This window comes from Dromaius novaehollandiae, chromosome 5 (genome assembly GCF_036370855.1).
Source record: "Dromaius novaehollandiae isolate bDroNov1 chromosome 5, bDroNov1.hap1, whole genome shotgun sequence".
In the NCBI taxonomy this organism is placed as follows: Eukaryota; Metazoa; Chordata; class Aves; order Casuariiformes; family Dromaiidae; genus Dromaius; species Dromaius novaehollandiae.
In genome coordinates, this window is record NC_088102.1 from 61,216,216 (window position 1) to 61,243,974 (window position 27,759).

The 27,759-nt window shown below is 35.6% G+C and overlaps 1 protein-coding gene across 8 annotated transcripts in view; it reads left to right on the forward strand.

Annotated features, from left to right (window-relative positions):
* The window catches only part of SBF2 (SET binding factor 2), a 272,633-nt gene that overhangs the window by 26,469 nt on the left and 218,405 nt on the right, over window positions 1-27,759 (forward strand). For 7 of the 8 annotated variants that reach the window (XM_026104380.2, XM_026104382.2, XM_064513020.1 and 4 more), the window contains exon 2: window positions 21,417-21,502. The exons of the other annotated variant lie outside the window; for it this stretch is intronic. In XM_026104380.2, coding sequence (XP_025960165.2) covers window positions 21,417-21,502 — 86 coding nt within the window. The remainder of the gene's footprint in view (window positions 1-21,416; window positions 21,503-27,759) is intronic. 8 annotated transcript variants of the gene reach the window in all.

Genomic DNA, 27,759 nt, shown 5'->3' on the forward strand with positions numbered 1-27,759 from the left:
CTAGGACTTAGATTATAGTGTACAGGACAAAGAGTACTTAAAAGTGCAGACCTCTGTGGGAAAAGTAATATTTACTCCAGAAAGTATAATTTATCAATTTGACAAATAAAAGCATAACCGGCATAAACTTCTATTATAAAAATCTGCCTGTGCAAAAACATTACTAGCATCTAGTTGGTATAAAAGTACATAGTAAATACAACCTTACTAAATATATTAATCTGAAATGGCAATTTCAGGATCTTTTCTATATTACTTAGGCATTTGTTCTACCTAGCTCTATTACAAAATATGTTTTATTTGTCCAGCATACTTTTGGCTCTCAAGTTCTGGTACAAAAGGTTGAAGTACTTTAGTAAGTCAGTAGACATGAGTCACAGGTGAAAAATGATGCGACAATCTTGAAAATAAAAATACCATGGTAAGTTGTTATCTGTCCTCTGGGGAACACCAAAGGTGCATTTATGATATTATCAGTGGCTGCTGGCAAGTGTTTGACTGAGCAGGCCTTAATGGGATCACGAGATCAGATTCTTCTCCAGGGCTGAGGCATGTTCTTTTTCCTCGATGCCACAGGTGATGAGGAACTTAACTGAAAAGATTTGGAAAGACTGCTTATTATATCTAATAGATGTTGAGTAGTTAGTTGAGTGCCCAGTGTGCAATGATTGACTCTCATTTTCTGGGTCTAATGTGGGTCAGAGGTCGTCCTAAAAGACGAGTTTTGATTTGTTTTAAAAGTAAAATTAGTTAACATCTCACTTAAACTTGGTATACTAGGCTGTACTGTTTGACAGAGCGTTTGGTAGGTTTCAGACACCTGGAGTTGAAAAAAAATTTCACACTGAATTAAGGTGACAACAAACATAAGGATATCCTGGAATAGTGTGTTGGGGTATCTCTGTTGTGTGCCCGTTTCAGCATACAGAGAGATTCGTTCCTGATTGTAACAGTGATGATCTGGAGGGATGCATTTAAGAACAAGTGGAAGCAACTTGAAAATTTGACACTCAGACTGTATTGCACACAGTAAGTCCCACTGGATTTCAACATTTTTAGAGTTTTTGCGCTTTAATATCCTTTTGTATGTGGTGGCAGGGCTAGATAATAGCATAGTAGAACCATTTGGATGTCACATGTTAAAGGTGGTGATGCCTGTAGCTCTCAGGAAGCCTTCAATGATGACCTTCCAGGTCTGGAGTCTAGGAAACAATGTCTTAATGTATTATTCTATGCTTGAGTCTTTTTTTTTTCTTCTTCTTCTTCTTCTTTTTTTTTTTTAATCAAAAGTACCATTTGTAATTAAGGCTTACAGCAGAGCGCCTGTTCTGTAACAGGCACCTGAATAAAAGCTGATCAATAAACCCTAACATCTGTGGTGCTGGTCAGTGATTCAGAATACTTTATTAACATTTTTTTAAATGTTATAGTGGTGATAAATACTGTAACTAATTAATTCTAATTATTGTTAACTTAGACATTTAGACACTCATAGATGGCATTTAGATCAGATGGATGGCATCATGCTAGAGTCCTAGACAGTAGTTGCATTTGAAATATCGTAATTTTATACCTATATGTGAATGCTTTTTTATGTTGTAGAGAGCATAGTTTTAATAGCAACAAATCTGTTGTGCCACTGTTCTTTTATGTAACTGTTTTGAAATATGTACACATGGCTTATATGTAAAAGTGAAGCAAGTCCTTAATCTTCCTAATCATTAATTATGTCATGTGTGTATGTATGTGTCCGTCCAGCATGAGAAGGCATAGAGTTTATATGCAAAGAGGATTCTAGCCTAAATCCAACATTCTTTATATACAAGTTATAGTTATTTTTGGAGGAATTTTAGAATAGTCTTTCCACAGTTGGAGTCCTGTCCAATGACTTTTCCTTTAGAACTTCAGATCCAGTTTTCATTTAGTTTCTTTGGGGAGGTAGGAGTGGAGTGTTGACATGGTCACTTTCCTACTTCCTACACTTTTTTTTTTTTCTTTTTAAATATTCTGTCTGAGTGACTGGAGCATGTCACTGATAGGTAGGCAACTCCCAAATTAAATAGTTAGGTCCCCTGTGTTATGTAAAGCAGATTTTGGCTGAATGTGACAGAATGGAAAGACTTGCTTTGATACATCTGGCTCTGTTCTACCACTGAAATTCTTCTAGGGTTCAAAAATCAGAACATAATCATTCAGCTAACAGAGAACATCAGTACAGACCAGAAAAAGTATCCCTGTTGTACTTTTCTGCTCTTTATTCCAGAGGGGTAAAAATCCTTTTAGCAGTATAGTTGATAAGATTTTGTACAGAATTACAGTATGCACAGAAGAAAGGCTTCCCGGGCCCTTTAACAGTACTTTCTTATACAATGCTATTTTTAATTTAAAGTAGTACAGAATTTGTAGTTCTGTTTTTGAATATAGCCCCCATGAATATGAATACACCATATGCATTTGAGAGTGGGGAATGTTTTCCTTTCACAGAATCTGTAGAGGGGAATCTGTGCTCCACACGTGGAGAATGAGAAAACACACGGATGTGTTAGCTGGAATGTGTCTGGCACATCTCTTTCTTGAGGAGATGGGAGTGTTTGTAGTTGTGAGTTTGGTTTATTTAAAGCGGCAGTAAAAGTTGTTCTATGCTTGTTATTTATCCAAGATAGTCTGGCTTCCTGATTTCTTCTTTTGCAACTTGAGAACTGACCTCATCTTCTACACCATGTTTTATCCCTGCTACCGAAGAGAATGGAAATGTTTTTTTTGGTGCCCTACCAGTCATTCTTCAATAAAACAAAAAACGGCCAAGATCTTAAATTGCCAAATTATCTTCTTGAAAAGGCCCTAAAAGCCTCACTGGATCTGAGGGCCTGTGGTTATCACGGGTTGGAATCACCAAAAGTCAGGCCATTTAGCACCATGTGGGCCCTAGGCAAGTTTTTGTCACCAAGTTCATCAGGCGCTGCTGTCCTAACAAGTCCATTTTGAGGATATTAACTCTCTGTCTTTACAAGAAATCTGAGGAACTTGTTCAGCACCAGGTCATTCAAAGAAATCTAAGATGAAGTATCTAAGATGATAGATATATCATGATCTGTCAGTATCTAAGATGATAGATGTAGCTAAGATGATATATGCTTAAAGTGCTATGTTTCTAAGACCTCAGGCCTTGGAGAACATGGCTACTCATATCCAGGGAAATGAAATGAAGATGTCAGAATAACGGTGGTAGCAGTCACCTCATTACCTGTGGATTCTAGATTCTTCTCTGCAAAAGCAGCCCTGCTTTTATGCAGCTACAGTTCCGATGTTCAGGAAGCGTGCCCCTGTCGCAGTACACTGTTTTTCTCTGTTACAGTGTATGTGGTCGACATAAGAATATCACAAAACAAAAGAGAATTGTTTAGTGAAGCTTAAAGAATGTCTATTATTAGGCTACAGTTGAGAATGGTTTATGGTAAGAAGTGGGTTTTGGGCTATAGTACTGCTTAATAAAAATAAAATGGCTTTTTTAAGAGCTAGTCTGCCTGGGGACACAAGAGCTTAAACGCCTTGGTGGAGAAATTTCTTTGTGACATGAAATAGCTGTAGTGATGTTTTATTTATAGCTTTGTCACTTGTGGTTTTGAGCAATTAATTTTTCTCTGAGTATAAAATAGTGATAACCTTTTTTTTTGATAGCTCATCTCTAACCATGGTAACCAAATGTAGTGTCCTCCTTTATTAAAAGTTCTGAGGTATTATGATGGGAAGTGTCTTTGTAAGTTGAAGTATTAAGTTTGTGTTCCTGACATCTGACACAATAAAAAATATATTTTGAGTACAGCTCTTAGGCTGAAGAAAAATTAGTAGGCAAAAATCTTTTGAAAAGCAAATACTCTCTCATTGAATATAATGGTGTAGGAGAACTATGTATTTAGTAGGCAAGAAGGAAAAAAGGAGAGGGGGGAAGCATTAGCTTCTCTCTCTGCAAGTTACCCACAAAAACATGGCTCGATGCTATGTTATGTTCCCACGTTACTTGTTGTAGCTGCTGCTGGGTAATACCCAGTTCCTTACATTGAGGTTCATGGCTTCATCAGCACTGGATATAGGATAGCCATTTTATATTGTGCTAATGGAGCAGCCCAATCAAGATGGCAGTCAGTACAAAATTTTCAAGTGAAACTTAGTTTTCTTTGAAACTGTAGTAGTAGTAGTAGAAAAACAGATGTTACTCACAGCGGTGACTCCTGAGACAGTAATGTTACCAAAATTAAAAGCTTCAAATTTGAAGCTACCTGCTTCTATTCTTCTAACAAAAAGGCAGCAACCACTTTTTGATCCATGTATGCGTGAATTATTGCATTGTAATTAACAGGATCTGGCCTATTAAAGTCTGTGAGCTCTGGCAAATCTGGGGAATCAAAAAGCAGAAGGACTTGGCAACTTCCAGTTTCTCCTTATATTTATGAGTATCTTACGTGTTGTATATTAAATCCGAACCTTGCATTTTTACTTTCTTTTATTTTCATGTTTAAAACAGTGCTCTCATGTGTCTCTTCCCTTTCCCTCCCCTTAAAGAATTTGCGTACAGGATTAATCTGATGGATCAGGAGGGTAATATCATTTTCAACTGTGTATGTGGTAATGAAATAGAGTAGAGAATTCTGTATGCAGCGTGTTATCCCAGGAGAGAATGATGGTGATAACTTGAGTAATACCTTCCTACATAGTATAAGATTTAGAGGAATATCCTTAATAATTTCTGTTATTGCAGTAAACTCACTTTGTTTGCTCAGCTAGACTTGCCATTAATATCAAACAAAGATGTTAAACTAGATTATGCAGGACTACCTCATTAGCAAACTGATCTTCAAGGAGATAAATCTTAGCTAATACTTACCTCTTTAGAAACTAGAGTTGGTGTTCTGGGATGTATGAGTAATCTTTCAGGTAGTCTATGTAAAATATAAGGAGATGTAAATATGGCAAGTGGCTTCGCTTTAAAAAATTGATTTGTGTGTTTTGTCAATTGTTTTTTTTTAAAAAAAGTGTAACTTTCTTATTATTATTAGCTGCTTTATAATTTACAGATAACTATAAAATATTTGCCTGTCAAAATATTTTAGAATTATTTACAAAAATATCTTGTTAATGGCATAGCCATTTACCTCAGTAAAAGTATTTTTGCTTAGGGGTCAGGTATACTAAGCTATTTAAATATGTAACTGTGTTTCTTTGCCTGCTATACCCAAACTGTTTACACAGGTCAGTATACTATAATCGGCATATGAAGATCTAGGGAGAAGTGGAATGTGTTCAGTTTAAAAGAAAAAAAAATCTCTGATCTCTAGTGAAGATTAATCTTTCACTAAAAATAGATTCCAAACCTTGTACTCTGATAATGTGAACTTGGTATGGCTAAGACTGTGATCTACTGCAGTATGTGTTCCTTCCCATGGGATGGAAAATCTGTGCAAAATCTTCTTCCTCTCTCAAAAAATATACTTTCTACTCACTTATCATGGGTCTGTATGCTCATGAGCCCTACCCTGAACTAAAGTTATCAGCCAGCTCTGGGAAGTGTTTTGCTTACTCTTTTGCAACTTTGCATTCCGTGCTAATTGGACACATCCGACTCCCTGGTGCCTTTGAAACACGTCAAAGCTTGAGAAGACACATTTGGTCTTGTACTGTGACAGTTTTTCCTCATCAGCAGAATTTTCAGGTGATAATTCACACTGGTAATCTAATTTTATCTTTTCAAAAATAGACTGTGGTAGGGATGCAATCTTCATATTTGCTTGAAATCTTTCTAGTAGGTTTTAAAGCATGTTATACAAACTATTGTAATTTCTGGAGTGAAAAAGATTTGTTTCTCTGAGTGGTTATTTCTGAATCTCTCTTTGTTATAAGAAAAATATATAACTGTATACATGTTTTGAGAAAACCATTTGCTTTGCATTATTTCCTTTTCCTGATAGATTCAGTAGGCATGACATCTTCTTTCATTTTGGAATGCTCTTTTGAATCACCATTTTTATGAGAACTTGTTTGGACTGAATTTGAGCTCTATGTCTTCCTCAAGCAAAACCTGTTGTGCAGACCGCTGGATGCAAATGCGTGCTTCAAGGGAAATCTCATTGTTAGCTGTAGCAAATGTCTTTGCCCAAGACTTTGCAGATCTTTAACAACAAAAAGCAATCCTGAACTTCATGTGTTTGCTTATTCAAGCCTGTATATCCAGTTACTACTAATCTTAATCTGTCAGACACACTGGGTCTAGTATTATTCTGATAGCAAATGCATCAGGTTTGGAAGCATTTCCTGAACTCAGGACACAGTTCCTGTAGAAGAAAATTCTTCCTGTGTGGATCTTAGAATAACCAATATGAATAGTAAGTATTATGAATGTTGCACTGAGTTTCATAGTGACTATATATTATTAATATAACTCAGATTTTGTTTTAATTCCTTTGCTGTAAGCATGCATATAGCTAACAAGCTAAGGGAGCAGAGAGAAACTGAGAGACTAACACAATATGAACTGTTTGAGCCTCGTGTTCTTAGGAGACCAGCTGGAGAAGGGTGAAGGGAAGATTATCTATTAGGGACAGAGCTAGGAGCTTAAAAGATGTTGAAGGAACTGAGTTCCAACAAGTTTGGTGAAAGTAGGTAGTCTAATATAAGGAAGAACTTTTCCATGGTAGGAAAAGGTTGCAGCATAATCTGAATGCTATTACACAGCAGAGTCCCTGTGGGGCAGGTGTGACAGATGTGGGGAAAAATTACTGGTGCTCATTCCTTGTTAGACTGAGATTCTAATGACCAGGATCAAGCCCTTCAGGAATCCAGGCTCCGATAGCTTGTTGCTCACAGTGCTACTTGTCCCTCTCCTCTTCCAAATTTTCAATTGTTTTTGTCATGATGTCTATTTCTTTTTTTTTTTTTTTTAGTTGACTTGATTCTCCCCTTAGGCTCCAATTTGTTAGTTAGCAGTTTTTATGAAATTAGGATTGTAAAATTAGGAAATTTCTTTAGACTTTTTATATAGGCTTCTAGCCTCCAATCCACTTAAGATCTGTAGGGTCTGAAACAAACTTCTAAAAATTCGACTTTATGATCAGATATGTGGGGTTTCAAAATGTATCATTTAGCATAATATCTTAGAATGATATTTAAAATAAAATTATTTAAGCAGTTAAATTAAAGTTTAAGTTGTCTAGTTTTTTGTGACATGACTATATTGTATTCCTGTAGAATGTCACAGAAGGTAACTCTTCTTGTCTCGGCTTTGTAACCTTTATTTTCAAAGTTCATATAGACATGAACAACACTGATGTCAAAATAAACTAAACTATATCCATAATGTTTTAAATAGAACATAATGGCATATTTCTGTATTCAGCTGCCGTATTTAAGTGGATTCCTGCTTTGTGGGATTTGTATTTACTTTTGTCAGGCCTGAATTTTGTTTAGGATTGTTATCTGCATGATGTCATCCATGGATATAATTGTGGCTTTCTCTATTACCAAGCATGATTAGACACTTCAGGAAGGTATAAGATACTATTTTATATATCAGAACAATAGTATATGCTCAGTAAAATAATAAATGTGGGATTTTTTCCCCCCCCCCAACTTAACTTTGTTTCTACTCTGCTCCTAGAAAAAAAGATTAAAACATGCTCATATTTAAAATAAAAAGCAAAGAAAATGGTTTAACGTTTTCAGGGTATCTTCTAACTATTGCTTTTATGCCTGATTCTTGCTATTCAGGAAACCTGTAAATGCATATTTATATAGAGGAGATTGTTCTTGATATATGCTTCCATAACTATTATACTCCTATAAAGAGATTTAGAAAAATAGGTTTCAGAAAATAACAGACTTCTTTTACCTTAAGATTAAATGTAGAAAGCCTTTTTTGAAATTTGTTAGTTCACTGGATTTTAAGGTATGAATAGTTTTTCTTTATATTCAGCAAAATCAGATTACAGTTATAGCTGCTTACAACCCTGGACTCTAAGTCTGAATACTTAATGTAACCTTGCAATCCATTGTTTTTTTTAAAGTGTTCACACTAAGTTTGATTTTTAAATTCTTCAGTTCTAATGTATGTTTTATGCATATTGTGAATGCTGAAATAGTTGTGGATTAATATGTTGAAATATTGTTGAAAATATGAAATTGTTCTAGAAGAAATTATCTTACTGTGTTTGGGAAATTTGTCAGTATAGCTTAATTTTAATTATTTGGTTTGTCATTAAAGATTAGAGATAAATCGATTATGTGGTTGTAGGAGGAAGATAACTTACTAAAAACAAATCAGATTTAGTAGATAGGGCAATGTTTTTTCTAAAGCAAAGCTATATACATTCTTACTTAGGACTGGGGAGGTGCTTGACTCCCCCCCCCCCCCCCTTTTTTTTCCTTTTTAATTGAGCACTTCAAGAAGCTTTAAGATGTTGATTCAGAGTACAGTTTTGTCATCTTCATTTTTATACAGTCCATGGAAATGAATAGAAAAGATTCCCAAGACAGCTGAGGAAGCCTTATTCAGTTCAGCGTGTTCAGAAGGAGGGTTTTTTTTAATTTTTAGTTTATTTTGAAGTGCGGTCTTCCTTCTCTATCCAGAAGCTGGCAGAAGCGATTTATTTGCAAATACAAAGGAAAACTGTCATTGAGTAGGAAACTTTCTCCTCTCTAGCCCACCAAGCTTTTTTTCTGCTTCTTGAATGTTATGCCAACAAATGGGTAGGGAGTTGCTTGAAAGTATTTTAACATTCACTGTTGCTTTCCCTTGTCTGTTATTTCCTTTTAAGACTTTTGCGAAGTGATGTTATTGTCCACCCAGCAAAAATACGGTGTTTCCAGAAAGGTATATTATGCCCAGACTTCTGTTTGGAGGGAAGATTCCTTAGATTCAACTGTTATACCTAAGCTATATTAATTGTATCAGTAACTTATTCAGATAAAATTTTGGGGGAATTGGAATCTTAGTGAAAGGTGAGGAAAGATGATACCGAAGGGCTCTTCAACAATAGTTTATAGACCCTTTCATAGATTGTAGGTTACAGAAGTGTTTCAAAGAACACTTTGGAACATTGTGAAAATTGTTAAATGGGCTAGATGCAGGTCCAGGGTAGATGTAACACCAGCGGAAGGAAATAATTTTTTACAGAACTTGTAACCGTAGCATGTCAGTGAGGTCATTGCCATAGGTTGCTAAGGTTTTGGTCTTAAACACAACATACAAAATGGGACACCATATTACGTGAATAAGAGTTTTTCAGATATACTGTTACCTCTTGGTGACATTTGGTATTTGACTATTCAGAGGAATTAGAAACTCACCAGGTACTGGCCAAATCCTGAGAGGCATTGTCTGCCGGTTTTGTCTAATACCGAACACTACTGGAGAGACAACGTTGCAATAGGTAAATATGCATCTAACCTAAGATGATGTTTAAAACATTCCTGTTTATCCCTTCCTTTTCATTCTGCCCATGCTTCCATTTTCTCCAGTTTTCTTTTTTCTTGCTCTTCTGCTTTTCATAGTCCTTCATTCCATTTTCATTCCACTTTGCATAGATACAGCTTCAGTGAATGAAGTTCCTCCTTAAATGTTAATTTTTCCCCAGACTTTCCAAACCTACTTTAGAGATTTTCTAACTAAGTAGTAATTGCCAGCCTTCTTTCAGCAGAAGCACCTGTTGGTTTAGTAGAACGAGATACAGGAGGTATTGCCATCCCTCCCCCCCACCCCATGCTTTAAGTTAGTTAGAATGTAAGCTCTAGAGTAGGGACCATTTCTTTTCCTTTACTTGCAAAGCATAGAAATTATTTTTGATACCCAGGAATATTGAAGATTGTGATCGACTTGCACAGGAGAATTGCAATAGCAGGAAGGATGATTCTGTGAATAAGGCATTAGGCGGAGATTTGGGAGGTATGGATTGAGTCCATTTCTTAGGTGACCTTTCGGGACATAAATCAGTTTCTCTGTGCTTCCTTCCCCTGTGTGTAAGATGAGTTAATGATTACAAAATAGGAAAGTGCCAAAATCAAATGAATATTGAGGTGTTCAGTAATTGAGACCATCCAAGTAACGAAGGTAATCTTAACTAACAGTGCTGGTGAATTTCAGAAGGATTGAAATATTCTTTTCTTTTTTTCTTTTCCTGGGAAGTTCAAAAAAATTTTCCTGTTTATGAAGAAAAGGGTCAAAGGATCATCTTATCCTATTATTTGTTGTATCCTTGATAATATGGCAAGTCTCCAGAAAGTCAATCGTTTAAATTCTCAAGATTGTTACATGCATTTCTTTGACTTCATTAAGATGAACTGACCATGAAATCTGCCAGTTGTACAAATAGTCTCTGTGGTCATTATGGGAAGCCTGTTTTTACCCTGTCTTCCTAGAAGTACAAGCATATTTTTTTTAAATTTGTTGCTGTTAGGCTGTACTAAAGTCTATCTTCTCTAGAATACATTAGACTAAAATACTTTTTAGGTAAATATTACTGTCCAGTCTACTTCAGACTTCAAGGCCCACATAACCTGTTATATGCTATAATAGGGTTGAGCAGATTTTTCAGAACTTTGTGCCACTTTTCTTTTTCTTAAGGCCTGTCAAAGACATATTTTTGTTTTTAATGTCTAATATTAGTTCTCCTTTGATCTCTTCTTCACCTTTTTTCCAGTTCTGATTTCTGTATAGAGACTGAATTAAACTTTTCTAGAACAGGAATCATGTTCTGAATCAGAGACCATGCAGAACAAGGGTGCAGAGAGGAAGACAGTTGAGCGAAACAGATGAGGATAGTGATTGTAGCCAGTAGTATGCATAATTCTTTTCAGTGTTTTTGTAGGCTTCATAATAAGGATAGCCTTTAAAAAAAGAAATTTTATTAATTTTATTTATTTAAAGAACAGTGAAGTTGTTTCACTGATTGAGATTTTCTTCCAAGAATGATGAGCTGCATGGGAGAGACAAGGCATGAAGACACCCAACAGGTGTTAGAAACTGGTCCTATCACTGTTTAGAGGCAGAGTTTATCTTTACAGTTGGTTACCAAGAAGACCAGATTTGTGATAATGAAGAATAGATTTCTAAAAGCCCATAAATAAAATACAAAAGCCATTGCAGCTTAATTAACTTAAAATAGTTCTTTTTAAAAAAGTTTTTTTTTTTAGTATCAAATTGATAATATTTTGAAAAACCAACAACAGTACTTTGCAGACAGCTAGTAAGAATATAAATAGTCATGCATACTCTCGTAGTTAGGCTTTGACTTTGACAACCTGCAACATTTTGCCCACAGCAGTGGGCAAATCCATACCAGATTTAGCCTGGTACCAGTATAATAATTTAAAATACAGAAATTAGATACTTAATAGCAATGTTTACAAGATTGCAGTATAGATTGGTGCACAGAGATCTAAGTGGTGTTACGTAAGGAACAGTTTCTTAAAGAAAATGCCACAATAAACTGTGCAAAACAAATAATCTTAGGAATATATGATTATATAAATTTGATTATGCTATCATTTAGAATATTGTTAATCTGAAACCCTCTCCTCACCCTACCACGAACCCCAAAATACAGGACTTGAGATGGGAAGGGAATGTTTCAAAACTTGGATGGACTCTTCATGAAGAAAGATTGGAGAATTTGGATCTGTTAAAGCAGAACACATTGTAAGGAGACATACTAGCAAATTGCATTAGGGTTTAAAGGAAGTAGCCTCTCAGTTCTTGAAGGTTGATTTTATGTTTAGGTACTGGTGGTAATGTTTTAGCAATTACAATATTCAGTGTTTAGGTCATAAAGAAAATCCTTCTGAACTGAGGTATTGTTGCTGGATACCATTCATGTATGTTAGTAAACACTAACTTCAGTAGGGTAACCAGTCTGTAAACCATATAAACAGTAAGTAAAAACTCTTAAGTGTTTTTTCTTTATTTGTAAAGCTAAGAAGATAATCTGCATCTGTTGATCTTTTTAATTGGTGAAATTGAGAACTTTCTATTATTTTGAAGCTTGTTTTCACTTTCATATTAAGATATTTCCAAAGATCATAATATCTGAAGTTTCTTCAGGTGTTTCTATTGTCATTTTTTTCTTGTAAGTAAGTGTATTGCCTCTAACTGGCAAAATTTTGATCTTAGCCATTAAAATTACCATATTTTTAAGAAGGATAGCTAAGAATATCCTTTTGAGGGAATGCCAGTGGTTACCACTGTGTTACATTTTGGCATTTTGATTGATATAGATACAATAACATATCTGGACTTTATTTGGAAGATGCTTTGAAGATGTCCAAGCATGCTGCTTTCACGTAGCTTTTTTGGTGAATTGTGGGGAGTATATTGTTCAAATGATTTCAATGGATAAATGAAACATTTTGCAGAAGAAGTTAGAGTAGTCAGATGATTTTAGATATGGTTGATACTTGTTTAGGAGAAGCTGAAGAAAGGTTTTTTGAGTAGGAAAGTATGGTGGGGTTTGGTTTTAATGTTTGGTGTGGAAATTTTTTCTGTGTTTGGCTCTGATTCCACTAATTTCTTGTTAGCATTATTATTTATTCTATTAGATTAAAAATCTCTACAATTTCTGCTGTTTCAGATTTCTTTAAGAATTTTGGTAAGGAAGGGATTTTACTTCACAGATGATTTTAGTGAATTTTTTACATACTAGGTACTGTTTAGAGAAGAAGAAAAAGCAGTGCTGTACCCTGTCACCTGCATCTGTGTATCTTTCAAACTGACAGTATGTTTCTATCTTTGAACACACAAAGTTGTGCCTCTGAATACTCAAAATAATTTATGAACTTTACATGTTGGATTTGTAATGATAGGCTAATTGAAGTACTGTGTGGCATAATTACTGAAGTGATTACTCTCAGACCTGTAGTGTTTCCTCTGTGCAGACCTCAAAATGATAGCTTTTATTTCTTTTTCTTTTTCTTTACAAATCACCAAAATGCTTATATCCAAAGCTTTGCATGTACAATTAACAATACTTATAACTCAAATGTATTTTTATCAGGAGCTTGTAAGTAAAAAGACAGAGTTTATCACAGTTCTCATTAATTTGGAATGTAAGTTGCATTAACAGCTCGCTTCTGGAATTTCAAGGGCAAGCTAGAGATGGCATGTGACCTTTCATGGGGAAAGATTTATATAAGAAGGGAGTTTAGGGGACTAGGGTTCAGAAACCAGCGAATTATGCCAGATTTTTAATGTGTTGCATGTTCTTAATGTTTAAAGAAAAAGATGGGAAGGAGAAGGAGGGCAGATTAGAAGGGGTTAGTCGGGGAGAAAAATTGCTGCTTCTTTAGCAGCTTAAAGTATAGACTGCTGATTCAGTATTCTTATAGGCTAAAATTGGTCTCGGACAAATTCACTATGTATAGTATGGGCACAAGAATTAAAGGTTCTCTAAAAATTTGAAGTGAAATTTACCCTATGGTCAGCTTTGATTCTTTATGGATTTAAGGATTTAAATAATTCTGAAGATATTAGTAGAGCTTTCTTTTTTTTTTTTTTTTTTTTTTTTTTTTTTTTTTTTTTTAAACTGGCTTCTTTCATGGAAATTAAATTCTAATTCACTGATGTAGGTGTGAAATCACCGCTTTCAAAAACTGCTGTGATATCTTTCCAATTGTTGTACCCACTTTATGACATTTTATTCAAAAATGTAAGAAAAAAGTTGCAAAATATCTCAGTTAAAGTGTAAAAATAGTTATGCTTTGGTAGGAGTAACTTTGTGAAGGTACCAGTAGGAGTGTTTAATAATTCTAGTAGCAGTGGTTTTGTCGGTAATATGTTTTTTGAATTCTTGTTATTGCCAGGCAAGTTTTAGAGTAATGAAAGCAATTGCTGTTTTGTGTGGACCGCATTCCTAGTATGCAGTGATGTTGCGTACTAGGCTCATGAACATGTATTCTATATTAAGTAATTTGTAGTCTGAGTGATGTGGATGGTGCTTCTGTGTTTCAGCAGTTGGGGGGGGAGGGGGAAGACTGTGTAATTGAATTTGGTGAGCAATGCCAGCTGTGGAGTTTCCACCAGGATAATTTGCATGGCTTGCTTATTACTTGAGGATATCAAAAGACAGAAATCTTTGTATGGATGATACAAAGCACCTCCTTGTTGGTTGTGACTATCTGAAAAGTTAACACTGGAATAACCTATTTTTCCAATTTGAACACAAGGTGTCTATATTAATGACTGCCAGCTCTTCCTGCCCCTCTGAGTAAAGGGGCTGGGGAAACTTCTGGAATCTTTATAGTTCTGGGCTCTGTAAAGCAACTGGCAGGTAGTAAATGAGGAGGTTGTACTGCAATCTGTTGGTTGTATAGTGACAGCCATAAAGACTAAACTTGGACAAGGTTACCCATATACTTCCTTCTCTAGTTTAACCAAGTGAACTACGTGATATAATGGAATAGGAAATTTCAGTTTGTCACCGTGTCAGTGTATGTATTTTGAAGCCAACCTGAGGTAGTGACTCCAGTTCATGCAGAACTGGAGTACCTGTATCCATTATATGGGAGTCCAGTGGGTACATCCGAACGCATATGGAAGGCATAGGTATCACTGGAAGGGCTAAATCATTCATGTAAGTGTGACATCTTTAAATTTTCTTAAGCATTTTAAAGAGATTCCTGTACATTAAAAAAAAAAAAAAAGCATTATTGATTAAACTTGTTTTCAAATACTTGATCATAAGAATTAAAAAGTCCACATTTGAAAAAACATTAAAATATACTATTGTAATCTAAACAATAGAAAAATGGAAATGAAAACTGTTTTAATAACAAATTAACATTTGGTCTGTAGCCTTGATATTTTCGGAAAGTTGACAGTAGTTGCCAGTAGCGTATATTGACACAGATTTTAACTGTTGTCGAAATCCTATATCTCAGCAATTTTTTTCTGTTTCTGCTTTGTGCTGTAACAGTCAAGAACGTAAAATCACTTGGGTGTTGAGTTGCAGCCACCTCTTGAATAATCTGATATTTTCAGATATAACTGCTCTGCTGATAGATGAATGACTTAATAATAAGTCAGCTGAAGGCAGATAAGGTCCATTGACCCAAAAAGCCTGTGGGATTTGGGCACTTACTACAATACTAATGTTATCTGCCTAGACGGATCTGAAAAATAGAGTAATCAAGAGTCAACAGAAATTACACTAAAGTACTGAAAAAAAATTGGCAAATATACTATGTTAAATTATTTTCACTTTTGCATGGAAGTGCAGCTACTGCGTCTTCTCTGGCACCGATTTTAATCTTGGGTAGCAGCGTTAAGTGAATTACTTTGTATTTGCATCCATGTAAAGGAGTAGAGCTCATGAGATAGAATTTTCCTATCTTTTTGCTTCTGTGTTGGATTGTTATTAGACTTAAGAAGGTTTAGATGAGTACCACTGTAAACTTCATGAATATTTTATTGTATTGAATTTCGCTTTGTAATTGCAAATGTACAAATCTGTGAGATTCTGAAGATTTGCTGTGATTTGGGAGGACAGAAACTTCCTTTAATAAAAACAGAAGAAAAAAACAACAAATTGTAGTGGCATGGGAAAATGGTTTCCCATCTATCTCTGTCGTATACAATTTAAGTAGCCATGTAAAATAGTCAGATTTTACACACTGTAAGTAGATTTGTAAATCTCTATCACAGGAGTGTTTTATGGCAGGATTAACAGTGTTAATTTTCTTTTTTTTATTCACATCTGATGGGAAATGTCTTTCTCTGATGCTCGCATCTTATATAGAACTATTCGCTCTTCTTTCCCCCTTCCCTCTATAAATTGGGACATTTCTATGATGTATCCTTCATCCATCCTTCCATAAAATCATATTTCTGACTTTGATCTTTCTTTATATTTAAGCTAACGACTCTTTGATTCATCTTAATTGCTGTGGGCCTTAGCTTTAACTGCTTAATATATGGGGTTTTTTTTGAGACTTTAGGTCTTCCTGTAAAAGAATTTCCTTTTCTAATTTTTTGAAAACTTGAATACCAAATCAGTTGCACTTGAACAGATGGCAAGTTGAAGGCACTTCTTTTTCAAGAGTGTATTGCAAACACCGGCCTCTAAGCTAGAAAAGTCTGGACGAACTGTGCTGAGTACAACAGCAGGTTTCCCCGTGCAGGGGGCTGCAGGGGGGACCTGTAGGAGGAGATGGAGAACCGCCCTGACCCGGTCGCAGCTGCTTCCAGCCGGTTCTGAAAGCGGTATCAACGCCCGGGAGTGCCGCACTTCAGTCAGGCAGAGGAGCACTCACACCAAAGAGCTGCAGCTGCTGGGAGGAGGAGGAGGAGATCCCGAAGGGGGAACCGAGGAGAGGCTTGGAAGGGGACGTTGTTGGGAACACCATCTGGGAAGGAGGTGCTCCATGCCAGAGAAGGCAGGCCTTTGTGGGGACCAGGGGCCACCCTGCCGGGGCTGGGGCACCCCCAAAGGCCTGGGGCTTGCAGAGGTACCACGCTGGAGCAGAATAAAATGGGTAGGAAGCAAGGAGTGGCAGAAAGAAACCGCTGAGAGGCAGAGAGAGAAAAGAAAACAAGCAGGAAAAAATCATGAAGAATGCTTCTGTGATGCTTCCCTAGGTATCTGCTGCTAAAGCGGCTTTCCTCCAGAATGGACAAAAGCATCTATTTGTTCATTGTAGACTTACTGATTTCTGTTATACCTTTTTTTGTGCAAGGCTCATTTGGGTGGGGAGGGGAGGAGGAGAGTGGTTTAAGTAAGGACAGAATGCTTTTTGCAAGGAATACTGAGCATTGGTATCAAGGCTTTGGAGATAATTGTGGTCACGGTGGAAATTTGAGGTTCTAGTATGAATTCAGTGTGTCAAAAATGCTTGATATATGTGTTTGTAGAGCCAGCACGGGATGTGGTTTACTACAAACCAAATTGACTCCTCTTCAGAATTTGAAAAGTTTGCATTTGTATGTTGAATGGAAGAGCAAATTGTAGTTTAGGGTTTAGTCTATATTTTTTGTGGATTTGGTTAAAATGCTGTTATTTTAAGGAAAAGAATGCCTGTTTAGGGAAATACCATATTTACATTTCATGGTTTTGTTCTAAGTTTATTCTTTGGCTGACCAGTGATGCTATTTGTTGTAGGAGGGGGTATCAGAAATAATACAGATAGTCTTTAAATTATATTCTTAAAGGAGCTTGTTAGTGGTCAGAATAAAATGATGAGCAAGGAATGTGTAATCAAGAATCTTACCTGATAACTTTTTTTGGTTGGGGACCTTCAGACATCACTCATGAAACTGTTTGGTTATTACAGTTAAAATCTGAAAACTTTGAAGGTAAGCAAGTGGCAAAATTTTTTTTCTAACACTGAGGTAGCCCTAATTTTTGTCCTGTGAGATGGAATTTGCTTTTAAATGTTCTCGTTCAATCAATTCAGTCAATTAAATCTTCTCTTTTCAGAAGATTTCTTTTTTCAGAGTTGAGCTCTTACAAATTATCTTTCATACAAATTCAAATTCAGTTCTTTGATAACCTTTTGTCTTTCTTGGCTTTACTTGGGATTTTAAGAGAAGAATGTGCAGAAGAAAAGTATATATACGTATTTTTTTCTAAATAGTGTTTAGAACATTTTACGCTGTATAAAGATGTTGGGCTATCTCCACAGCATGCAAAACATGCATGTGAAAAAGGAATTTACCTCTCAATGTTTTTTGAAAGCCAGATTCTACCTTGTTGGTTGCCTGGACTTGCACTTATTTCATCTCTGAGATCAAAGGGAAATCATTCCAAAACAACTAATAATTAAATTCCTTTCAGGTCATCAGTTCCTACTGAGGTTCCTAGCCATTCCTGAAAGCAATATGGAATTATATGCAGTGAACTTTTAACACAGTTGAGCAGCACTAGCGGCCTTCCAAGGAAAGCAGCCCAGAAAGAGTGATACCCATTTGACATGAAGGAGACTGTTACAGATATGTCATAAAGATAGCATGTTTTAAAATTCGGAGTTAATGTAAGTCCCTATACTGTAGTGTAGGAGCATCTTTCTAGCAGTCTAATAAAAAGAGAAGCAGAAGCACTGATACCTTCAAAACGCATGAAGAAGGACAAGAAAGTCTTTGAGCTGCTTTCCTGGATTTCATTATTTACAGAAATAGTCAGCTTTGTCCAAGGTCTCCATGTTCTTCAGACTTTTCAGAATTGGGGTGACTTTAGAGTCAAAAAGTGAATGTCACCTGTGTTCCCATTCTCTCACAGAGAGAATATACATAGCAGAGACTTAACACTTTTTGGTGCTGTAATTGTTCGATAACTCTTTTCCAGGAAGTCTCTCTGTTCGCCTCAGTCCTTTTGGCCTTTCTTGTTGGCCTCGCAGCCACAAGTTCTGCTTCCCTTGGCAAGTGTGTGTTCTCATTGCTGTCTTCATTGCATTGTTTGCTGTCTCTTCCTTGCTCCGCTTACCGTCATTAGAGCAAGAGGAAGAAGTGATTTGACAAAAATGTGACTTATGAAGAACAGATAACGTAGTAATTTGAGACTTAATCTACAAAGGAAGAAGTTCTGATACTTACGCAGTGAAGGAACATCCCTGTCAAACTGAAGGAGAAAGTAATGGAGGCTGTCAAGTCAGTGACCTTGTAAAGGAATGGGAGAAAAGAGGCGTTCTCTGTGAGTTGGGTATCCAATGTGAAAGTGAAGAGGAGAGGGGACTACTTACTACATGCTAACCACAAAATGCGTATCAATCCCTGCCATATCTAGTTGAAAATACAGCTATTCTGTTCTTGTGTTTGTGTGGGAGGAGGAAACAGTGACTGGATGCCCATAGAAAAAAGAAGGAATACAGTAGGGCGTTTCCCTTCCTTAGGGTAAAAGCGGCATGACTGTCTGATCTTACGAGACCTGTTTAGGAGGAAGCAGATAGGAAAGCCTTTCCAGTTTATACTTCCTGATTTTGGACAGAGGTTGAGATGAAATAGAGGGGAGAGGAGTGATAATTCAGTAGATGTCACTGGCTGTAAGAAAGGGTACATGAGGCAATGCTTGTCCTTAAACAAGTTAGTGACTGGTGAGCCCATCTAGCCCTTACAGACTGGTAGGTGTGTAACTCCCTTTTCTTACAAAGACTGTAGCCATGTGTTTGTTTCTTGGTCTCTGGCACATCCTAACTCTTTGCTTTCTCAGCACCTCTGCAGGTTCTCACTAAATATCATGTCTCCTTCAGCTTTTAAATCGGTCTCTCTTACTACTGCTTGCACCTTCTAGCTAACTCAGTCTGATTGCAATTCCTCAGTATGCTGTCTGGTTTGCTTGCAGTAACACAGATTTATGGTCAAAACTGATATGTGCTATTTTGGGGATAAGATTGCTGTTTGGAATTTTGTCTGCATAGTTCCTATAACCATTATACTAAGAACACTTGTTGACAGATTATTTCCAAGAGAAGCTCGGAATGTTAACTGTAAAAATACATAACATGGAGAAAATAGCTCTTAGTAAATAATCTTATCATCCTGCGTAAACACCTTATCAACTTTATTACAGATTTTAAGACAGAAGCAAAATCAAAATGGAAATTAGCAGGAAGCTTAAAGTGAACATACTTTTTTCCACCGTAAAATTGATTTATGAGTTGCTTTATGTAATAGACTTGAGCTGTATCAGACTGAGTATTGTTTATATAGTATGGCCAGTAAAATAATGTATTTGTTGCTGCTGCTGGGGTGTCTGCAGGGGATGCAACATATATGGACTCTTGCTATTAATATAGAATTTGTACTGTTTCTCACAGCTAAGGATAGCTCTGAGAATTTCACAAGAAAATATTTAAAACTGAATTTTAACATTTAATCTCAAAGTTTCATAGTATGACTTTAGAGAAAGGATGATGCAGTTGACTATGATGGGTTAGCATAGATTATTAAAATAGATTTTAAATGGTCATAAATTTCAGCCTTACTGTTCAGGAAACTTTATAGTTTAATGAAACGTGGTTTCATAAACATTGAACATAATTTATTTTATAGTATATAAAATTATTTAATATATAATATTTTTCTTTTAAACCATAAGCTTTTATCTGTTTGCAGTGATTGCAGTTTGCTTCCTCTCCACCCTGTTTCTCCTGTGATACATTTACTAAGCAAGGGAATGCAATTACTGCTGTGGTAGTCTAGAGCTCTGTATGTGCTGCTTGGCCAGTTTGAATGCAGTGCTGATTACCTAGCTGGAAGCTGCCGTACGGAAGATGTAACTGCTCAGTTCTGCTACTTTTTTCTCAGTGCAGGGAGAGGGAAAGCACAGGAGTTTGAGCTTGTCTTCTCTGCCCAGCAACTGACTTGCAAGCATTTGAATTTTTTTTTTTATGTTTTTTTATCTGTGAAATGCCATTTAAAACATCTAAGAGAACTGATGGCTCTATAATGTTATCATAGAAGTCTTCTTTCCTTGTATTTAAAAATGTATATAGAACGTTAAATAAGTCTTCAGTGTGCATATGAAATATTTGGCCATCTTAAAGCAATTTCCTTCAGAAAATTACATATATATTTTTAAAGTCATTTGGTACATTTGTAAGATAAATAGAGAGGTTACTTTCTTCTCTTGCACAAATCTTGGTTTTTCCTACAGGAAAAGTATCTTGTGTATCCCAGAACTAAAATTCCGTAAAAAGTTAAGGTTCTTTTCAAGATTTACACTAAGACTTCAGCAGTTCCACGATGAAGAAAGAACAAATTCATGTTTGTAGATGTGTTCCTGTACCATTCAAGAAGACAGGGCACTGCAGTTTAATGTTTGTGGCAATCAGAAATCAAATTACCTTTCTGAAGGGCTTTCTGTAGCACTGTAGTTAAAGAATGTTTGGATCAGAGAAGTTATAGGAAATAAAGAATTCTTCTCTATGCTTTTCAGTGTAGAAAATCACTTCTGCCTTGTTCAAGGAAACAGTGTAGGGATCTTAGCAAGGAACTGGGATGTCCTGGATAAACCTTGTGAACTTTTAATTTATAAGCTGTTTCTTTTAGCAGACTGCTTTTGAAAAATGTTTGACTTCTTTTTTAACTATCAGGTTATTCATTATATTCATTTTTAATTTACTTCCATTTGTAGAGAGAGACTAGAACTACCAAAAATCATGTACCATGTTGAAAACGTACTTGGTGGGCATAGGCTGGGTACTGCTTGCAGCTGCATGTAATACAGTTACTCTGTTACTGCTGGAGAATATTAAGACTGTATTTATTATATGACCTGCAGAACACATTTAAAGAGCCTATTCTACTTCTTGTGATTAAAAAAAAAAAAATCCTGATATTAGGTGTGTATGTATATGTCTTCTGAAATTTATGGCATTTTAAACTCTAGTATTTTAACCTGTAAGTAATTGAATTTTATCTTTCAGTAATTAAATTTATCTTTCACCAGGCCCAGCAGAAGGTTTGGGTAAAATAATACAAAGATTTCCTCAGAAGGACTGGGAAGACACTCCTTTTCCACAGGGAATAGAGTTGGTAAGTTTGTGTTATGTTATGTAATTTTTAGAATTTCTTTTGAGTATAGTTGGAAAGTGAATGACACTTCCTGTAATAATCTGTATTATCTAACCTGACATGGCATACATAGAAACTACATGAATGAGGGGGTAGATAATAGCTTTAAGCAAAAATAATTTTGGCTAACAGAGGAATATATATATTTTTTCCATTCCTAATTATTAAGTAGATGTTCCTAGAATATAGAAGGTGTCTGCTGCAAAGTTAGAAACAGTGTATTTGACATAAATGTTTATTTGCATCACTAAGTTATAGTTAAGTACATTTTTAGAAGCATCATTCAGATCTTGGGTGATTTTTTTCATTGCCATGTTCAAATAAAAACAAATGTGTATTTGTATGTCATTTATAAATAACAATTTAAAGTAACACCATGATGAACTGGCTAGATTGAAATGGTCAGTCTTTACCCAGTATTGTCCTTGACAGACGGTATAACGAGTGTTTATGAAAACAGTACTCTAAACAAGTCTAGTATATAGTGATCTATTTTAAATGCCCCCTCTGATAATTCACTAAATACCACTTCTTGCCCTCCCTTGGTCTCATATCGTGAGATACAAGGAACATGTATTTCTTATTCATCCAGATCAGGGATTTGTTAGATGTATGGCCCTGAAAATCCTACAGAGAAACAGAATACTTTGGTCCTACTAAGCAAATTAGGTTTCTGAGAAATCAGTGAAACTCTTACTGCCTTGAACTTGAGGACTTCTGGGACAGGATGAGCTAGAGAGGAAGATGGCCTCTAGGAAGTGTTGCAATAGAAGTCTTTGTACTGCAGGGCAAAAATCAGCTGCAGAGGACAAAGACACTGTGACTCTTCACTACATTTATTATACAGATACAGCAAACAGCAAGCTTTTATTGGTATGCTACCTTTCAGTCAGTGTTCACCTCACTTACTTGCTGAGTCAGAACATGCCATTGGCCAGATGTTGCCTTCAGTGAAAGAGAAGTGATCTTGGCGATCAGCACTTGCCGGTTTGCTCTCTCATCTACAGAGGTTTATGTAGTTCACTGTGTGCTGGTGTACGCGACTGGTTGCTTGTTTTCTTCAACAGCCTGTGGTTTTCATTTCTTCATATCAGTCAAGCATACCTCTGATGTTTCGGGGGATGTCATACATTAATTACTGGTTAAGCATTATTTCTGATGCACATGATGGATAGTTACAATGTTTGCGGTATAGTTGCATAATACTGCATTTGGCAATGTAGTGCTGTGCAGAAACAATGGAAGCTCCTGCTTTTTCTGAAGTATTTCTACTACTCTTACAACATTATACCGCTATATATAGCTGTTTGATGTTACTGGTATTTCTGTACTTAATAGATGCCTAGCCAGCATGTGCTTGATGACTGCTGTTTTTGTTGATTTTTTTGTTTTGTTTTTCGTTTTTCAGAGTAGTTTCCTGTCATTCCTTAGCTGGCTTACCTTCTCTCTTTATTAACTTTAAACACTCTTGGGTTGAACTGGATGGCTTGATTTTTTTTGCCTTAAACTACTGCAAGAGTTTAACGTTTGAGTTATACTAAGATTTATTTTGGCACGCAAATCTTCCTTACCTATTTCAAACAAAGTAATGTCGTTGATTTCCAATGGTATTTTGAAATAAATCATCACAACTATTTTTAAAGCAGTGAAGCTACTTAACTGATGTATCTGTACCTAAATATTATTTCTAATTTTATTTAATTGTAGGATGTTAGTGTTACAAGAAACAGATTTCTAAAGGAAGATTCCTTTTTTTTTTCCTAGTTGAACAAAACATTGTTTTTTATATTAGTTCTCAAATGACTCATCAGGCAAAACCACTGAGAATTTAAACTAAAGCTAAAGTGAAATCTGGCTATTTAAAAGTTGAATTAAGGATATCTGTTCATCCAGTCTGTAAAATTACTCCAATTTTGATTTGTTTTCCAAACATGGTAATATTTTTAATTAAGACTGAAGAGTCAGAGATATTACAAAGATCGTATAGTTAAATAAATCACTTATGAAAATCAGGTTTTGGCAGGATGCTATTTTCAAGTTTTTGGATGAGTAACACAAATCAGTATTAATTGATGGAAAGAAGAGGAGAAAAACAGTGTAATCTATCGTTTTCTGGTTGTCATCTTAAGGGAAACGTTAATATTACATGTATAAGAGGCAAATGTAGAGGAGGGGAAAAGGAGAAAGGTAAGAGTATAACAGTTGACAGGAATGCGCATGAGAATTACGGTACACGCTCTTATAAATTAATAGCACTTCAATTCTAACAATATTTTGAGTTAAGAAAAATCTTATGTATATTTCCTCTCTGAGTGAAAGTTCTTTATGGAATTATATGGTTTACCTGATGGAAGAAATGGAAAAAAAGATGGCTTACATTTGAAAAGCATGTTAAACTCTATCCACTATGTTTTTTGTGAAGGAAAAAAAGGTCAAAATTTTTAATGCCTAGTGACTGGATTAAAAGGTGTGTGTCCCCCCCACGTCGTGTCTTGTCTTAACCTCTACCGAAGCTAGTTCTTCTACCATAAATTGCTGAGATTTTAGATTAATTATTATTTTTTTCTCAAGTTATTTTTAAAACACTGTTCCATCTATTTATTTAATTTGTAAACTATATTGTGGCATGAACAGAAATTAACGTATCTGAGCTAAAAATTACATGTTCACCACTCTCCTGTCACTACCCAGTTAATGCAGACAAGCAATAGAAATACGAACTCCAGTCCCACTGTAAGCATATGTTATTTTCTTGTGTTAATTGAAGCGGACCGAATTCTTCCAGAGGTGAATACAAAGCTGGGAAACTGAAGGTAGTTTTCTAGGAGATTTTCATCAGATTTAATTTTTACAAGTCTAAAAGAAATGTGAAGATCTGAGCTAATACTGAAATGCAGTGTTTTATAAAGTGTATTATTTGCCTGTGAATTTGGACCTTTGGATGCCCAAGTTATTTGGCCAAATACTATCTGTTGAATCAGATAATTCAGCTTGGGAAGTAATGGATGCCATGAACTAGTAGTACTTTTCCAGTCATGTTTTTAATGATGTTTTATGAAACTAAGTAAAAAAAAGTTACTTTAATGCTGGCAAAGGCCAGTACCTTACGGAGCTAACCTCTGAATTTTAATACTGTGCGATGGAAAATGCCTTCACAGCTTGTAGAAATGCAGTTTGTCCAAACTCCAGCCAAAAACTAACAGACAAAAGCCTCTAACATTTGTGTCCTCTTCCTCCCATACCTTCTGGGCTTGCCTCCGTATGGCTGGATTTTGAGACCTGAATGAAGATGATACAGAGAACAGAGCTGTGCAGCTAATTTTAAGTTCAATAATAACAACACTGCAAATAATATTTTTTCCGTTTGAGCCTAGTTTTGAGAAATGGGCTTATATTGAAAGAACTCTACCTAATGGACTTGCACTTAACTGAGTGAAAAGAATCATTTGAGAACAGCTTATCTAGGAAAGTTGGTGTCCTTATTTCAGCTTTTCACTTGTAACTTGACTGCATTTGTAGTTTTATTAATTTGATACAGATATGTAGAGAATTTGGTCATTATAAAATGTAATTACAATCTGAACTTTACTTAGTGTATCGTATTCTGTCTGTGTATATTCTGCACGTAAACCATTTCTGTTTTTGTCTATGTAGTGTTAGGTATGTTCTGGTTTTGTTTAAGATACATGTAAGTTATGGCGTTAACACATTGTCCAAAATTCAACAGAAATATATTTTATGAAATCATATTGAAGTGTTTGAATTTGTTTTGTTAAAGAAATAAATCGTGTTTCTTCTGTTTGCCAGTGGTAAGTGAACAAAGCCATGACACTCTGCAGAGGGAAAGATACTGTCAATAGGCCTTGGTCTGTGGATCTTTTTAGAACTTTGACTTATCTGCATCTCATTGATTTACCTAAAGATTTTTCTTCATCCTGTGCTCTGTGCCTTTGCCATTCCTGTAATGGGTTTATAACTTTGAACTTTGTTCTGTTTATAACTGAAAGCAGAAAGCTTGATTAGTACACAGCCTGCAAATTCCTGTGAAACATATGTGAATTTTTTTTTTATTATTTATCATTACAGTAGCTAATAAGGCTCCTGATACTTTCTTTTTTCTGGTTGTTGTAGTGATTATTTTGGTACAGCTGAGAATAAGGTATGAGAATTGTTAATGTTATATATCATGCATATTGACTTCATTACTTCAAAAGCAGCAAGATGCTCTCTGGTTTGTTAGAACCTTTTGTGGGCTATTCCAAAGGCTTAATGGGAAACATTTTTTTGTAATTTTAGCTTCTCAGAATCTGAGCATTATCAGTTTACTGACAAATAGAAGTTTTTCAAGTTTCATGGAAACGAGCCGACTTTAAGGAACAAAGAGAGATTTATACTCATTCTTAAAGCTAAGAAAGTGTTTGGCTCAGAAAAAGATTTAGGTCATCAGTTTTCAAGAGCCTGCAGTTATAACATACAAATCTGATAGTTTTCCCCCATACTATTTTAAATAAATATATTCTTCTCCATAGTGTGCTTCAGAGAAGTTACTTCAGCTTTACACAGATACAACTTAAATTTGCAAGGAATCCTTTAAAATCGGGAAAGAGATCTACAGCAGTTTAATATTAGGAAATCATAGGATGATCAAACTTCTTGTTCTCACTTGTAGAAAGAATTTTTGAGGGAATATGTTGCTAGAGTGAGCTAGTTTTGCGTATTTTGCCTTTTTTTTAATTTATAAGCCAATTTTAATTTTGCTGTAAACCTTTCTAGATGTCATTATTAGTTACACATCAAAGGAGGAAGCTGTGGTATGTAATGTCATGCCGTAAACTCATTTCATTTGTGGACTAAATTAGCTGAACCATGTGTCATCTTCATTACTCTGAGTTGGGATGCTAATGTTTATTAGGCTGACAAAAGTCACACCCAGAAATAGATTCTTCTGCTACATTTGAACTAGATACCATTTGTTTATGCAGTTAGTGGCAGGGAAAAAATAGCTAGTATAACCTGCAATAATAGCAGGAGTAGTATAGTCATGAATCTATAATTTTCATTTCAACTATACACAAGTATAAAAATAAACATACATTTCTAGACAAGCTAATCACCCATCCAAATAATTACAATTTATAATTAACATTTTGTAATGTAAGTAAAAACGGTTAATACAGTCCTTTGGAGAAAGCATACACATGTGACGATACTAGGAGACACTGTGGCCTTGTATTCGTAGGGAAGAAAACTTGAGTAACATTTCTTGTGATTCCATATTACCTTAATAATTAGATTGTTTTGACTGAAACTCAGCATGTTGTTAAAGATGAGATTTGACAGAAATATTTTGCTTGATGCCTTTGAAAAGCCTGTTCCAATTTTTACAGTTTAAAAAAGTAAACAAATATTATAAGAAACCCTTTGTAAGTAGACAGCTTGCCTGCGGCAATGCTCAATCTGTTGCATTGGAAGAAAACCTGCAGAGTGCTAAACGTACTCTAACTCATTTATTGCAACTCATATACTGCAAACATAGTTTGAACTGAAGCACAGAATGCTTTAGAAAATGGAGGGCTTTCACTGGCTTCAGTTTTCCTTGTAAGGACAGTCTCCTTTTTCTTACCCTTCTACATTTGTGTGTGTGTGGACCTGTAGGGGAAGTCACATATGTGAATGTTACATTCATGAGGATTTTCTGAAGTAGGTGTCAAGTGCCTTTTTTGGTTTAAATAATTTAATTTATGTGACTTTTGAGTGCTTCTCTTGTTGTTATCTGCTATACTCCCCTCTGCCAAGGGCAAGCTAGGTTGCGCCAACTGTTTGGAATCAAATTCAATTGAATTTCGCTAGTTTTTCACTCCATGTCCACAATGGTTTATGTTTTAACTTAAACTTGAGACTCAAGTTATTTGTTGTTCCTTCCAAGGATAATAGTAGCATGAAGAGAGGATGTGTGAATCCCTTTGAGAACTGGCAGGATGCTTGCTGAGAGAGACAGGGAGACAGGAGTTTGATAGTAGGAGCAATCCTTTTAACCTCATTGTATAGCTACACTAGCAGTTTAATTGAATATCTGTTTGAACTGTTGATGGTTGGGGATTCACAAAACACTTAACAGGAACAGAGTATTTCATGTTTTTTGAGAATTCAGGTAATCCGTATAGGTTTGGACAAAGGTGATTGCTTCAGTTGCACATCTAGTTTTTCTTTGCTGTTGA